Source organism: Ziziphus jujuba, chromosome 9, assembly GCF_031755915.1.
Source record: "Ziziphus jujuba cultivar Dongzao chromosome 9, ASM3175591v1".
NCBI classification, from domain to species: domain Eukaryota; kingdom Viridiplantae; phylum Streptophyta; class Magnoliopsida; order Rosales; family Rhamnaceae; genus Ziziphus; species Ziziphus jujuba.
This window is the reverse complement of record NC_083387.1, coordinates 13,085,575-13,100,513: the sequence shown is the minus strand read 5'-3', so window position 1 is coordinate 13,100,513 and position 14,939 is coordinate 13,085,575. Positions and strand designations below refer to the sequence as shown.

Below are 14,939 nucleotides of genomic sequence, written 5' to 3'. Positions count from 1 at the left end.
GTTGGATTTTGGCCCCTATAAACTACAGTTTCTTTCTACACAAGAATGAAATGAAATGAACTAAAAACTCCATATTATATAATTGCCAATGAGCTGTCTAAAAGACTTTCCATGGGACACATGAAACTGCACAGCCTCTCAACACATTTAAATTATTTACATTTGGCGGCAGACGCCCAACATAAACTGTGCAAATATCACCCACCGCAACAGAAGGAAAGAAAATTGAGTAGATAGTAAAAATGATTATTGCTAGCCTATGAATCATTATAAGGAAGAAAAACAAATGTGCTTGCATAGTGAAGAATGAAACCAATTTCATGTTTCTTGAACAAAATAAATAAATAAATAAATAAATAAAATTATAAAGCCCTTGGAATTTCTTAGAAGATTTTTCAGAATTCTATACCAAAAAATCTCCAAATGAAGAACGGAACTAAAAAATAATATAAAAAATCCTCTTAGGGACAGTGTCATCCATGACATAGTGGGATAAATCCAGATAAGATCTCAGTTTTCTTTGTTTTTGTTTCCTTTTATTTTCCTTTTTATGAGGAAAAGAGGCTTTTTTAAGCACATAAAGTAGTTGAAGTAGCAATAGGGGAAGAGTTCAAGCATGCAATCAAGCATATGATAGAAGAAGAAACCGGTTTGGGCAAAGGACTGTTGGCAGTAGTGCTCTGAGAAACCATAAATATAACCACATTTGGTAGTCCATTAGGTACGCATTAGGCCACTATAAAACTATATCATTCACCAAATATCTTTAAGATTCTTGTTCATGACCAGCTTCTCCAGTTTGGAGCTTCATCCTTCCAAAAAGAGTGGGCCATTGTTGCATAGAATGATAGAGACACCACTAGTGCTCTTCATGCTCCAAATACTCCGTCGGTATTTGGCATCCTATTCCCAATTCATGTGCCTAGTTCTCCAAAACTAACCTTCAAATGAAATGCACTACAACCTTGGTTGGAAAGCCACAAGATAATAGATATTGGCAATGGCATATGAACATATTTATTTTCAAAAAAGTTTGGCCTCATTGGCAATAGAAAACCTAAAAGACACAAAAACATGTCTTTCACTATCACTTGCAACATAAGTACAATGATGAAAATTTCACAGTATCGATAGGTCCAAATCAATGCAATGAAAACATAATGATATGGAGGCAGCTTGAGTTGGGAGTTGCTGTTCAAAAGTCCTATTTCTTTCACTTTATCGAGCATCTTATAGTTACTTCTTGATTATAAAAAGCAAAAATAGATTGCTTAATTCTTGGATTGGCCACAAGCCATTTACGGACAGAATCACTGCCCTTTTGAAGTGCAAACATTTGTTGTCAAGCACTTCTTGTCCACAAGGAACGTAATAGAAAGGTAAAATAACAGAATCAGCAACAATGTTGAAAAGGAATATTAGCACTAGCACATTATGTATCAAAGCTATCAAGAGTGAGAATTGATATTGACTAATCATTGACAGCACAAGTGCAGCACAATAACAATCTAATTACCAATTAAAAAAAGAGGCAAGTACAACTTTGAAGTGAAAGATGCCTGTGAATCCTTCATTCTGAAAAGTCATTCCAGAAGTTGGAATTCCGAAGGTTCTTGAAAAATATTCTTAGAATAATGGCACGCTCTTATTGCAATTCTTAGTTCAAAAAACAAAAGATCCTACAGAATAAAATCTCCTCCAAATTTTGTCGCTCTTAATTATGCCGATACTAGTCTGCTTAGGAACCTGAAATGAAACAACAGGATTTGCAAAAACTATGTAAGAATATCGGATAATACTCTCAAAGAAATTGGAAACAACATCATATTTCAGTACAAATAAGTTATATTCTCCTCCCCAGATCTGTTCTCCTCCACGCAAAGCATGCTTTATTTGATGATACATCAAAATTTCAACATTTTTGGCCCAAATTTGTGAGTAGGAAAATGTCCATACAGAATTGAAGTTCGTATACATAACAATAACTTAAGATTTCGCACATTAATGATTAGATCAAAACTAATCACGTTAGAATAAATGAAGATGTCAACTCATTCATTTTTTCAAATACTTGTGGATTATTAAGCTGTAACTTTGACACAAGAAGTGATTACAATTCATGAATTAGTTTACAGGGTCACATGTGAGATCACCAGGAAAGTAAAAAGAAAATAAAAAGAAAAGAATTTCATATCGAGTAAGTAAGATGATTGGAACTTGAAAGGCAATCTACCAATTCTACAAAATGGGGATTACAGGACACACAAAAGAAGTGCCATGCTTATCTTCCTCATATGAAATCCACTATTGTAAGTCTATAGTGGGGAACAAAATTATAAGTTGAACAAGTCAATGTGCAAAATATAAGAACTTATATATAGTGGACTGAAGTCAATACTATACATTAGCAATGTAATTTCAATGCAATTTATTGAAGTCTTCCCATATATTAGTAACATATAATATATCATATCAGCAACCAAGCATTTGAGAATGTATTACACCGAGGCAGGAGATAACTTGTCACACCAAATACATTTTACCTACCTAAAAACCCTTTGCATTAAACAATTAGAAACACATATTTTCCCGAGGAAATCCGGCTAGTTCAATAGTTTCTCTATCTTCTTAAACATCTGCAGGATCCAGCCATCAGATAGACACAAATCAACCATAACCTACCCCGCATTGCAGAACACATCCAGTTAACAAGCCACTCATGCCTCAACCTTAAAACCAGTTAAAGAAAACACCTTCTGAAAGCAGAAGCACTAGAATAACTCCTAAACCTCAAATGCTTAAAATTTTTAGCTGACAGTAGCAAAGCAGCTTATATGAATCAAAGACATCCAGTTAACAAGCCACTCATGCCTCAACCTTAAAACCAGTTAAAGCAAACAACTTCTCAAAACACAAGCCTAGCATGTTTCTCCTTTAACTCGTAAATCTCAATTGCTTAAAATTTTTAGCTGATGGTAGCCAACCAGCTTATATGAACCACAATGTGGACTATCAATTAAGCAAGATTGCACCATGAAACTATTAGCATAATAATGCAAGCAAACAACTCTAGGTAAGTAAATAAGGTTGGTTAGGCATGCGCATTATTTGACAAAAATGCCTCTTCCTAGTGGTCAAAATCTTATTTCAAGGTTTATTGAAATAAATGATAAGAGAACCTACAATGAAGCATCATTCTCCTGCCTTTTGATGATTGGAAGCCCTTGCGCATCACCCGTCTTTTCCATTCCTCCCTATCAATCCCATCCCAAATCCTTCTCATCAACCAAACTTAACATGGTAATAAACTCCTAATAATTTACACCTTACTCTATGAATTAAAACAAGATTAAGCATATACCATGGACGAAAAAAACTAACTGACCTCCAAGGTTCCTATGATATATCTGAAAGGGTAAAGTTACAAAAAACATGCTTTCACTTTTGTAATGTTTCCTAGAAACAGCAAGACTCACAAAGAAACTACTAGCGATCCTGACAAGTACGGCGGAAGGTACCATGAGACAACTCGCAACAAGCCCGCAAGTTGACAGCCAAGTGAGATGTTGAAGCCATTACTCTACACACTGGCAGAAGAGACTGTATGCATCCCAACTCTCCCAAGTTCCTACAAGAAGTTAAGAAGTTAGTAGATAGGAAAAACATGTGTATTACCAACAAAAGAAGGAAAGGAAAACAGTAATAAGATTTGATATTTTTTGTTAAAAAATGCAATAAATTGCTGGACGCTTTTGCAGTGCAAAACAACAATAATGCGCTAAACACTAAACAGTATAGGAAATCTGTGATCCATTATTTATATGATATAAAAACATATAGAACAGAGAGAATCTTATTATTTTCCCTTTTTATGTATACAAAGTTCACATATTTTGCATCTCAAATTGCAGGACCTAACTTTCTCTTAGAAGATCATGTTTTGTTGAATCCAATAGAAACGGACATGTTTGGTACTCGGATTTCTACATAGTAAAGGAAGAGAAGGAACTTATCAGTCTATCACATGAAAAGTTAAAATTTCTACACTGTACACATTTTATACTTTATGTTTACCATATTTATTTATTTATTTATTTTCAAAAGTCTCTTAACGAAACTATGAAAATTAAAAATAAGCAAACATTGAAAATCAAGTTTACATAACCAAAAAGGGACAAACTTTTTTTTTTTTCCTCCTAGGCTAGAGAAACCAAAAATGCCATTGCCACCTATAAAAGCTCTGAGTTATTTTGGGGAAAGTAAGCAAGACAACAAAAGCTATTCGTTTATTACCTTTCACCTCCATTAACTAATTCAGTAACTCTTTCAAATCCAAAAAGAAATAAAAGTCTAATATATCTGAGAATTAAGAAACCCTATCAATAAGCATATGGAAGTGCAGAACTTGTACAATTTCAACGAATAAGCATTTCCACAGAATACAAAGATTTAAATTTTAAAAATTTATGGCATTTCTCTTAGCGTCAATGTAACTAAAAAATAGTCAACAATTTCCTCAAAGAAATTAGATAGATCTCAAACTCCACAAGCCTTAAAAAAAAAAAGAAAAAAGAAAAAAAGCTAGCATTTTACCACACAAACATACACATTTGACAGCGAAATGTAAAAGTCAATATGTGCTTCATATCCTTTTCCTCCTATAATTTTCATTTATTTTCTACCATTTTCCCGGAAAGATAAATAGGGTGTAGAGTGGGAACCTGGGAGCAGCAAAGGAGAGACGGCGAGATTGGAGACGAGGAGCAGCCATATTGGGCGCCGGCGGACGGAGGCGGGGAAGAGGAGGCGGCGAGCGAAGCAAAGAAACCCTAGCAGTGGAGACGAGCGAACGAGACAGCGATCCAGCTGAGCGCCAAGCCATTTTCGTTGCGGTGGTGAAGCCAAAGTGTGTGTGGCGGGCGAGGGCTTTGTGAGGGTTTAAGGCTACAGTGATTGAGCGGTGGAGTTTTACGATATGTCCCGTAATGCTGACTTACATACAATTCTGACCGTTCGATTCTTCTTTCCTCCCTAATTGTGGACCTTCCGATTTGGTTTTTATTTTAGCTTTTTTTGGGGAAAAAAATTATTTAAAATTTTATAAACCAAAAAGAAATCAATGCCACATACGGTAACTAAATTTTATCATAGTTTAATTTCACATTTTAATTCAAATACCTACTCTCTATCTCTCTTATCACTCTAATGTATTTTTTCGATTAAAATAATATATTATTTTTTTAAAATTTAAAAACACATTCTTAATATTCTAAGGCTTTATTTAACCATTGTTTAGAGGGTTTCGGTTTTGAAGCTTAAAAGTTTTTTGTGAATGTTCAGGTCATTTTTAAAAGTTTTTGAAGCTTAAAAGTTTTTTTGTGAATGTTCAGATCATTTTTAAAAATTTTTATCTGCTTTGAAAAAGAAGTAAAAATTATATCAACAGAACTTTAATATAATTTTTAGAAAGTCAAAAATAACTTTTAAAATTTATTTTAAAAAATATTTTTTGAAAAATAAAAGTTATACAAACAGGATCTTAACATAACTTTTAAAAAGTCAAAAGCAATTTTTAATGCTCAACTTTTCCCCTTTTTGAAAAAACACTTTTAGAAAAAATAGAAACAGAAGCATAAATAAAAGCAGAAACTTTACAAAACAAACCTAAATCAATTTAAAACAATATCATTCAAAAGCCCCTGCTAGTTAGAAAACTTAAATAGCTAACGAGATACTTCATTACAAAAGAAATCTGCATTTTGGATACCAACATGAATTTATAAAAACTAAAACAAACAGCTAAATAAATGACATTAATTCTGCCACATTTATTAGAAAAAGTTGCATGATTGAACTGACAGGAAAATTATAACGTAAGGGGTTTTGTAGTTTGGAAAGGCATAATGCAGAAGGTTGTTTAGCATGGTAAAGGAGGCGAAAATATAGCTGCCCTTAGCTGCCCTTAGCTGCCCTTAATATTCTCACCTAAAATCTCTCCTTTAACTAGTGATTTTAAAATTAAGTAAAACAGGTTACATTCATCCCTCGTAGAATAGCTCAAATGGAAATAGTCAACGAGGAGTTGTACTTTAAATATCCTACCCTGTCTTAAAGAAAAAGAAAAGCTACATTTAAGAATTAGGTTGTCCTACATCTAAGTAGTCCGTCAAATATGTGAAGAATACCAGATGATATATTTGCTGATACTATAGTTCCTCTGTAATGTAATCTTCTAACAGAAGTATGGTCGGACCAAAGACTGACTTCTTGAAGATCTCCTTCTTCCCAGGTTATGTTAATGGTCACCCCACCACGAGCCTTTAACCCTTTTACACATCCATTTGCCCATTTCTCAGTCGGAAGTGCAGGAAGCAAGTAAACATCATTCATGGTGCTTTGTACAAGCATTTCTGTAATGGCTGCAGAAAAACTGAAACAAAAACAATAGCAGAATTAATAGCTTGGCCTTTGTGTAATATTGCAGCTACTGTAACTGAAACCAACATGTTCTTGCACTGTCTAGTTACATTTTGTTCATTCTTGATGTGCGAAGTGAACACAATTTGTTTCTATGTGATTTGAGCGGATGAACAATATGTTGCTCCTCATTTGTAATATTACTGACTTAGTCAACAACAAAGTGAGATTTACCCCTTACAACTTCCCGAGAAGCTATATCACCTACCTTGTAGAATTATTAAACAGCAATACTTTTTTAAAGGATTGTCTTGCCCTTGAGCAACTTACTGACTATAATGTGGGCAAGGATCTTGATATAATTGGATTGAACATTTTATCATTTGAAGGAGACTATTTACAGATTGAATTCTCAAGATTGCATGCTTATATCAATATATAGACACAGAAGGCTGCTTACCCAAAGTTGGCATCAATTTGGAAAGGAGGGTGTGCAGTGAATAGATTACTGTATAATCCTCCTTCAAATTCTTTCTCATGTTCAGGGTCCACGAATTTGATTAAACGTTTGATCATGCGATATGAATGCTCACTACTATGTAGACGTGCCCACGAGGCAATTTTCCATGTGGTTGACCAACCTGGACCATCCTCACCTGTTTTTAGCAATGAAAAGTTGAAAGGTTAAAACAAAAATATTTAACCGTTTAAAACAGCATTCAACGTTGTTAATATATTTGCCTGTGACAAATTATTGACATAGATGATCTTCCATATAGATATAGCACAAATTGCTTGGCAGCTAATGCATTTATAATTGTGAACAGAGACTCAAACAATAGCTTGAGAATAATCAATTTTCTATGGAATGATAAACAATAAAATAGTATACAACTACTATGCAATCTACGGACTAATCTAGAGTCAACTTTTACCAACTTATAGATAATAAAATGTCATCTATACAATACATACAAAGATTTATATGCGGTCGATTTTTACATAATCAAACTCATGGGACAGTAGGAAGATAGATTTCCTCCTCACATCATATGTTATAAACAACTATATACGAAGCATTTGAAAAGTGAAAGGAAATTGAAGACATATACAAGAAATGGTGAATATCATCTTTTAACAAGCTTGTCATATTTCAACCAAATATAAGAGGTGGTAACTCTATTAGTATGATTATTGAAATATATTACAAGAAAATTCCTTTTACAAAAGATCATTCTCATGTAGGCAAATTAGAACATCTTTATCTCTCATGGAGAGACTATGTGCCCAAACTATGGTAAAGAAAGTAAGTTGGCATGTACAAACCTCGTTTTAAAAGGGAAACCTTGGCTGCTTTATATAGGTCTGGAGTTTTAACATTGATTGTGTGCCCTGGAAACAGGCCAAAGAGGTGGGAAAGATGTCGATGATGAACCTCTGGATCTTTAAAATCTTGTGCCTGCCTTAGCAAACATAGAATTATAAATTCTGTGTCTTGAGTACAAAAACAACCATTTTTACACCAAAGACTAGATACAACTTTTGTAATAAATGAAAAAAATTTTATTGCACTATTTACCTACCCATTCCATAATAGAACCATCACTAGCAATTTTCGCTGGACGAAGTCTTGGCTGAGCCTTTTTCACCTTTTTAATAATATCATCCTCATTTTTTTCAAGAATCTGTTCCAACAAAAATTGATTAGCATATAAATACAGGGCACATAAATATTGTATTTTGACAAGTCTAGAGCAAAAGCTTCACCTCAGCAGCAGAAACAATTGCTGAGAAAACCTCATTTATGATTGCCATGTCCATGGTCGATGAGTAGCTTACACAAGCTTGCTTACCATCAGGAGCAATAAAGTAATGTTCTGGAGAAGTTGATGGGTTGGTTTCCAAATATCCTCCAGATCCTTCTATTAACCAATCCAATAGAAACGCCACACATCCTTCCAACAAAGGATATGCCCTGTTTTTCAGAAAATCCTAAATATGCAGAACAGTAAGAATCATTAAGCTGATTTTCTGAACTAATAGAAGTGGTGCAAATTTTTAAGACTGTTGGTCTCCAAGAAGATAAAAGAATTCATAAGCAACACTGAACAACTTCAGGGAACAACAAAGAAAAATAGTCATGTATTTTAGCTCACAGCTTACATTTGGAAGAAGCAAATGAAATAATTTTTTCCCTAGCATGTGGCTTCCACATCTCATAGGCATTTCCAAAAGAATTCTAAAAGCCCCTGTCATAACTTTCATCTTACAGGAAAAGATCTCCATTCTAAAGAATGATGGTAAACAATTTATGGAACGAAACATAATCTTACTTTGTCCATTGTATAATTATAATGCTCCCATAGATGTGTACAAAGCCACGCTCCACCCATTGGCCATAAAGCATACACAACATCACCTTGACATGCTGATGTTCTTGCCCAAATGTCAGACTTATGATGTACAAGCCAACCACTTGTTTTGTAATTCACCTGCAACATGAATGGAGAAAATAAAATAGTAAACAAATTAATTTTCCAAAAATAAATATAAAAATAAAGAGGGCATAAATAATGTAGATGGATTCTGATAATTTAAGTCTCATGCTTGCTACGGTGTGCTGTCAAGCACCATACAAGTAAAAGAAAACCATCATAACTTCAAAGGCAAAATATTAACAGATACACGGAAATATAAGAAACTAATGCATACAAATAAATGAAATGAATTACTTAAGAGAAACTTAAATTATAAAGTAGAGTAATCTCACTTCTGAAGTTTTTTTTCCGTTGATTGACAGAGATGAAATGAAATCAAACAAGGGTTCCTGGCACTCACTAAGGTTGCAAGGAAGAGAAGGCCAGTAGTTCATTTCAAGATTAATATTCAAGTGAGGAGCACAACTGAACAAAAGGTACAAATTGTTAGTAATTGTCTTGATAAAATCTTGATGCAAACGGTTGCAAAGACATAAAGAAATGCAGTCCATGAAATCTAAAGTAGATTTGCTTTTCATTTAAGAATTAATTTTATACGACGTATTTCAATTGAATATAAAAATACGTAGGGAGTAAAGAATGTGAACATACTCCCAAGTTGGCTCCATATCCTTGTTCCATATTCCCTGAAGGTTTGCAACCTGAGTTCCAGGCCGTGAACAAGAAATAAGCAAATAACGACCATACTGAAATAGTAGTCCAACTAGGGACGGATCTTCATTAGTCTGAAAGGATTTCACCCTCTCTGCTGTTGAAAGCGAATCATCTTCTCTTCCCTTGAAATCTAAATTAGTTACAGGAGAGGCAGATTGCTTTGTCCCAAAAACCCTGTTCCCTATAACGGTTTTGGTGCTTTTAGAAAGCTGCAATGAGACACGATGAAAAAGGGTCTGATAGTCATCCAAGTGATGAGCATAAAGATCAGAATATGACAAATTTCTTATTGAATTTAACACACTGAGAGACTCTGAAGTTGGATCCCTCTTAGAATCAGAAGGCTTTATGAATGGTCCATCAAATGTAGACTTAGCCACCAGAAGCAAAACAGCCCAATCTGAACCTTCAACCCTCAACTTCTTGTCATCTAAAACATGTATTACCCCTCTGCTATCACTAATCTGCAAATCAAGAACTGCAGAAAACTGACTTCCTTTTGGATTGTCATTTGCACTAACTTTTCGAAGGATCCTTTTACCACGACAACTTCCTTCCATTATTATCTGATTCTTGCTATTTACACGTGACTGATGGTTTAATTTGCTGTCCATAGACAAAGTGAATGATAAAGACCCAGATTTGCTTCCATAAATCTTTGTCACAATCACTTGATGGGGATAAGAAGCAAAATGTTCTCTGGTAAATTCCACATCACCTACCGAATACTTTACTCTCACTGTTGCACTATCCAGGTCAAGCTCTCTGTGGTAAGTTTCTTCAGAGTACTTAAGATGAGAATCATCAAACTCTAGATTAATGTCACCCAGAAGCTGGTAGGCCTTCATAAACAACAACAACAACAACCGAAAAAAGAAGAAGCAATATCATTAGGATATAATTCCCAAAGCAACTGAAAACTTCCTTTGTCAAAGAACTCACAAAATCAACATGGAAATCATTTTTAACTAATTTAAGAGGGGAAAAAAAATAATTCCTGAAAACCAACATTAAAGTGTGACGAGGAAAAAAATGGTTTTGGACAACATACAATTACTTAAACAATAATTCCCACATCAGAAACGCTCAATAACATCATTTAAATCAAAATTGAGTCCACCAAAAAAAAAAGAAAAAAGAGGGAGGAAAAAACCTCTGACGGAATTCCAGTCAATTTGGCTGCTGCCGTAGTGGCTTCAGAAAAATCACCATCATCAACAAGTTTTCTGACTTGTTCCAAAGCCTCTGGAGCATCAGGATTAGTGTAATTTCCTGGAGTTCCAGTCCAAAGCGTGTCCTCTGCAAAACAATACAAAACCATAATTCAATTAGAAAAATGCATAATACAAGGGGGGCAAAAAAAAAAAAAAAAAAAAAAGAGAGAATTCTGAAACTTTGGAGTTGTTAAGATTGAGTGTTCATTTTTTTTTTTTTTTGTTTTTTTTTTTGGCAACCAAAATTCCATTAAAAATGTAGAAGCTTTATAGTGCAAAGGTTTACCATTGAGCTGGATAAGCTCAGAACTAACACCGCCCCAAACCATGGCACCAAGGCGGCCATTGCCGATAGGAAGAGCATCAGTCCAATGCTTGGCTGGTTCGTTGAAGATTACCTTGAGAGGGTTAGAACTCTTATCGTTCTTCACGGAGGTCGGTGGGTTGCATAGATTCTCTTGTAGAGGCCGCGGCACCACAACCCAACCTCCTTCTTCCATGATTGAAGAAAGCGATAACAAAATTAAGTAAGCTCGCTGTTTGTCTTGTCATATGTACGCAACTGTGTCTCTCTCATTCGCCACTTCATCATCAGATTGCAATCTCCATGAGACTGAAAAGCTAAAGCTGGAGGAGTTTTGAATTGTTGCCGGCCAATCTTACCCGGCTTTTTCCTTTTGGATTTATTCTAATTATTTAATTATTAACCTTTTTTTTTTATTCCAAAAAAAATAATAAAAAAAACCTATATTTTTAAACAAAATGTATTTGTGAATTTTAATTATTTAAATCAAATGTTTTGACATGCTTCAAGTTCAAAGAGTAATTATTTTTCCCACAAGAAAAAAGAAAAAATCATGAAAGAAATGAACAGAGAACAAAAGTAGTTTTTACTTAAAATGTCATTATTGTTATTATTATTTTACCAATGCTATGTGCACCAAAATTGTTCATCAACTTTAATCACCAATACCAGCTAGTATGTCAAAAATAATATATTATTAAATTTGATCGATCACCAACTCTAATTGCTAACTGATATGACAAAAATGCTATTGTGTTATTTTTTAATTTGTTACTAAATTTCATTTTATCTATTTAAAAATTCAATTATTTATATTTATTATTATTATTATTTTGGCAATTTTATCCATATTTAGCCGATATGGCAAAAAGATATGTCATTATTTATTGATGGAAAAATCAATATAAACTATAAATATAAATAAGGATAAATAAAACTAAATACAAATTAATAAAATAATGACATATTATCATTTGATAATAATAATAATAAGAGTCAATGTAAGAAAAGAACACGTTAGCGAATACTGAATGCTTATTGAAAAAATCATAGTCCCTGAACATAACAATTATAATGCATGAAACATATTCAAAAAGATTAAAAATAATAATAATAATAATAATAATAATAATATGTATATAAAACTAAAAAAATAAAATATTGACTTAAAAAACAAAAGGTAGGAATTATAAAGAGCGAACAAATATCAGAGCTCCTCACAGATGAATTTGACCTTACAAATGAAGATTAAGCCACTTCTCAAAGAGATTTTGAGTTCACACACCTTAAAAGTTTATTGAAAGTGTAAACTTTGCCAGATGATAAATTTGCCATGACCGTGAGTCCTCTGTAGTGTAATCTCTTAACCACATTCTGATCCTTGGACCAAAGACCAACTTCATGAAGATCTCCTTCCTTCCAGCAGATGTTGACTGTCACTCCGCCCCGCGCTTTCAGACCTTTCACACAACCATTTGCCCATTTATCACGGGGAAGAGCAGGAAGTAAATAAAGGTCCTTCATGGTACTTTGAACTAGCATTTCAGCAATTGCTGCTGAAAATCTGTCCAAAAATGGGAGAGCAATTATGCTTGTCAAATCTCTTAAACATTTTATCTTACATTCAGAGACAAAAAATACAGGCAATGAAATGTACAATTACCCAAAGTTGGCATCAATTTGAAAAGGAGGGTGTGCAGTAAACAAGTTACTGTAAAGTCCTCCCTCAAAATCAGCCTCATGATCTGGATCCACCAAGACGATCAAATGCTTGATCATACGATATGCATGTTCGGTGCTGCGAAGACGAGCCCATAATGCAGCTTTCCATGTAGTTGACCATCCTGGACCATCCTCTCCTGTATTAACGATTAAATATAAAGGCCACATTAATTAATTGGCGTTACTCAAGTTAGCTAATATAATACCTAACGAAGTACAAACAACCATATAAGATTTTATTTTATTTTATTTTTTATTTTTTTGTTGTTGTTATTTTTGGCTTCCAAACAAGTAAATAAAATAACAGATTGGCTAAACATCTGTAAGACAGAGCCCTGAATAAGATGCAATTCTCGGTCAGACAAATTAATTAACATCTCGCAACAACTACCATTACCATGAGTTTCACATGACAATAGTCCACAAATGGACATCCGGCTCCATATGTTCTTATATTTCAGATCTAGGGTGTCTACAACTAAAAGTAGCAATCATAGACTCACAGGCTATATTTTGTGCGGTCATACATATGAAACCAGACTTGAAGCTCTTGGAGGTCAATGGTGTTTTAACAAGTGATATTTCAAATATATCTATGAATTGTACACTTTGGCATTCAAATTATTCAAATTATTGTCATAAGAAGTGGAAAATTTATTTGTCTAAGAAAGACATTGTTACAGTGAGGGAAGGCACTCACCAAGCCTTCACCGCTTGGTGAGCACCTTCCCCCACCATAGACGAGCTCTACATATCTATATATATAGATATATAAAACTATAAAGTGGGCATTCTGAGACAGTAACAAGCAATATAGTCTGTTAGATTGCATAAATACATACCTCTTTTATAGAGGGTATAATCTATAGCTTTACAGAGGTCAGGATTTTTCTCAATGGTTATTGTGTGCCCAGGAAACAGGCCAAAAAGATGTGATACATGTCGATGATGTGGCTCCGGATCCTCAAAATCTAGTGCCTACCAGAAAACAGAGAATATGTAAGCATATATTTAATTCAGCTGCATCTCAATGTACATGAACATCATTCAGCATACTAAAAAATAATATCTTCACAATGTTCATGGGGGGATACAATAGATATGGGCATACCCATTCCATTAGGGAACCATCTCTAGCAATTTTGTATGGTAAAAGCCTAGGTTGAGCCTGACGGACTTTTCCTATAAGAGCATCCTCACTTCTCCCCAAAATCTGCTTTAAGAAATAGCTGTTGTCAATAAACACAGTTCATGCAGAAAAACAGGAATGCTTTTGCAACTTCAAACAAGAACTCCACCTCAGCAGCAGAAACAATTGCAGCGAAAACCTCTTTTATGATAGCCATGTCCATAGTTGACGAGTAGCTCACACTGGCAGGCTTACCATCTGGAGCAGTAAACATGTGCTCGGGAGAAGTTGATGGGTTTGTTTCCAGAAACCCTCCACGGCCTTCAATCAGCCAATCCAACAGAAATGATGTACATCCTTCCAACAAAGGATATGCCTTATTTTTTAGAAAATCCTATTAAAGTGGAAACTATTAGCAATCATTTACTTACCAAAAATTTAAATGGGAAGAGTAAGAAACACAAAAAAAAAATTAATAATAATAAATAAATAAATAGAGACGCACATTCATTGTTTGCTCCCAAGAGTATCTAAAGCACAACAGGTTCATTGGGTGCCCAGTAACACCCCCAAAGAGCTTAAGACCACTTTGAAATGAACAAGTATAAATTGAAGTAGAAATAAAATCTAAGAAATTCCAAGGGTTATTATTTTGCAATTGCCTGTGCAGATGTGAATCACAAAAGTGTGAAGCTGTTTAACAATTTGCAGGCTTGAAACCCAAGGTATTGCAGTGAGCACCCCTTCCTAGGAAATCAATTAAAATGTTGCCAAGATTTGCATTTTTTAATAATTGTCATACAGCATAAACGTGTTACAATACAAAATCCATATCGGTTGGTAGAATTTGTGACAAGATAATTCTAAGTTCTAACATATAGACTCTCATGCAAATAACTTCATTCAAACAATGAACCTTAACAAAGACATATATGAAGTGCTTATTGCCACCAATTATACACTTTGAAGATTTCGGATGAAGGATCTCCTCAATTATAAGG

General features: G+C 34.2%; 3 protein-coding genes across 6 annotated transcripts; all 3 read right to left on the bottom strand.

Moving 5' to 3' along the window:
• Positions 1–1,405: 1,405 nt before the first annotated feature.
• LOC107426996 (uncharacterized) lies at positions 1,406–4,969 on the bottom strand. 4 transcript variants are annotated; one of them, XR_003057403.3, is made up of 4 exons: positions 4,722–4,969; positions 3,477–3,628; positions 3,184–3,254; positions 1,406–1,746 (listed from the first exon to the last, which is right to left on the bottom strand). XR_003057403.3 is itself a non-coding variant. In XM_016037328.3 (4 exons), exons 1-3 carry the CDS (start codon positions 4,880–4,882, stop codon positions 3,232–3,234), a joined length of 294 nt encoding a protein of 97 aa, XP_015892814.1. In that variant the 5' UTR covers positions 4,883–4,967; the 3' UTR covers positions 1,406–1,746; positions 3,184–3,231. The 4 variants fall into 4 exon arrangements, 3 of the variants coding, with proteins under 3 accessions (XP_015892814.1, XP_015892812.2, XP_015892815.1); XM_016037328.3 differs by having other exon boundaries at positions 3,519–3,628; positions 4,722–4,967; XM_016037326.4 differs by lacking the exon at positions 3,184–3,254 and having other exon boundaries at positions 4,722–4,968.
• Positions 4,970–5,993: 1,024 nt separating this feature from the next.
• Positions 5,994–12,031, bottom strand: LOC107426993 (alpha-L-fucosidase 2). The gene is made up of 10 exons (XM_048480807.2): positions 11,070–12,031; positions 10,723–10,868; positions 9,507–10,411; positions 9,188–9,320; positions 8,751–8,909; positions 8,185–8,409; positions 8,001–8,102; positions 7,744–7,876; positions 6,878–7,073; positions 5,994–6,430 (listed from the first exon to the last, which is right to left on the bottom strand). The coding sequence occupies exons 1-10, from the start codon at positions 11,281–11,283 to the stop codon at positions 6,139–6,141; spliced, it is 2,505 nt and encodes an 834-aa protein (XP_048336764.2). The 5' UTR covers positions 11,284–12,031; the 3' UTR covers positions 5,994–6,138.
• A 152-nt stretch (positions 12,032–12,183) lies between these two features.
• Positions 12,184–14,357, bottom strand: LOC107426992 (alpha-L-fucosidase 2). Its single transcript, XM_060811393.1, has 5 exons — positions 14,108–14,357; positions 13,921–14,022; positions 13,652–13,787; positions 12,751–12,946; positions 12,184–12,651 (listed from the first exon to the last, which is right to left on the bottom strand). Exons 1-5 carry the CDS (start codon positions 14,210–14,212, stop codon positions 12,348–12,350), a joined length of 843 nt encoding a protein of 280 aa, XP_060667376.1. The 5' UTR covers positions 14,213–14,357; the 3' UTR covers positions 12,184–12,347.
• Positions 14,358–14,939: the final 582 nt, after the last annotated feature.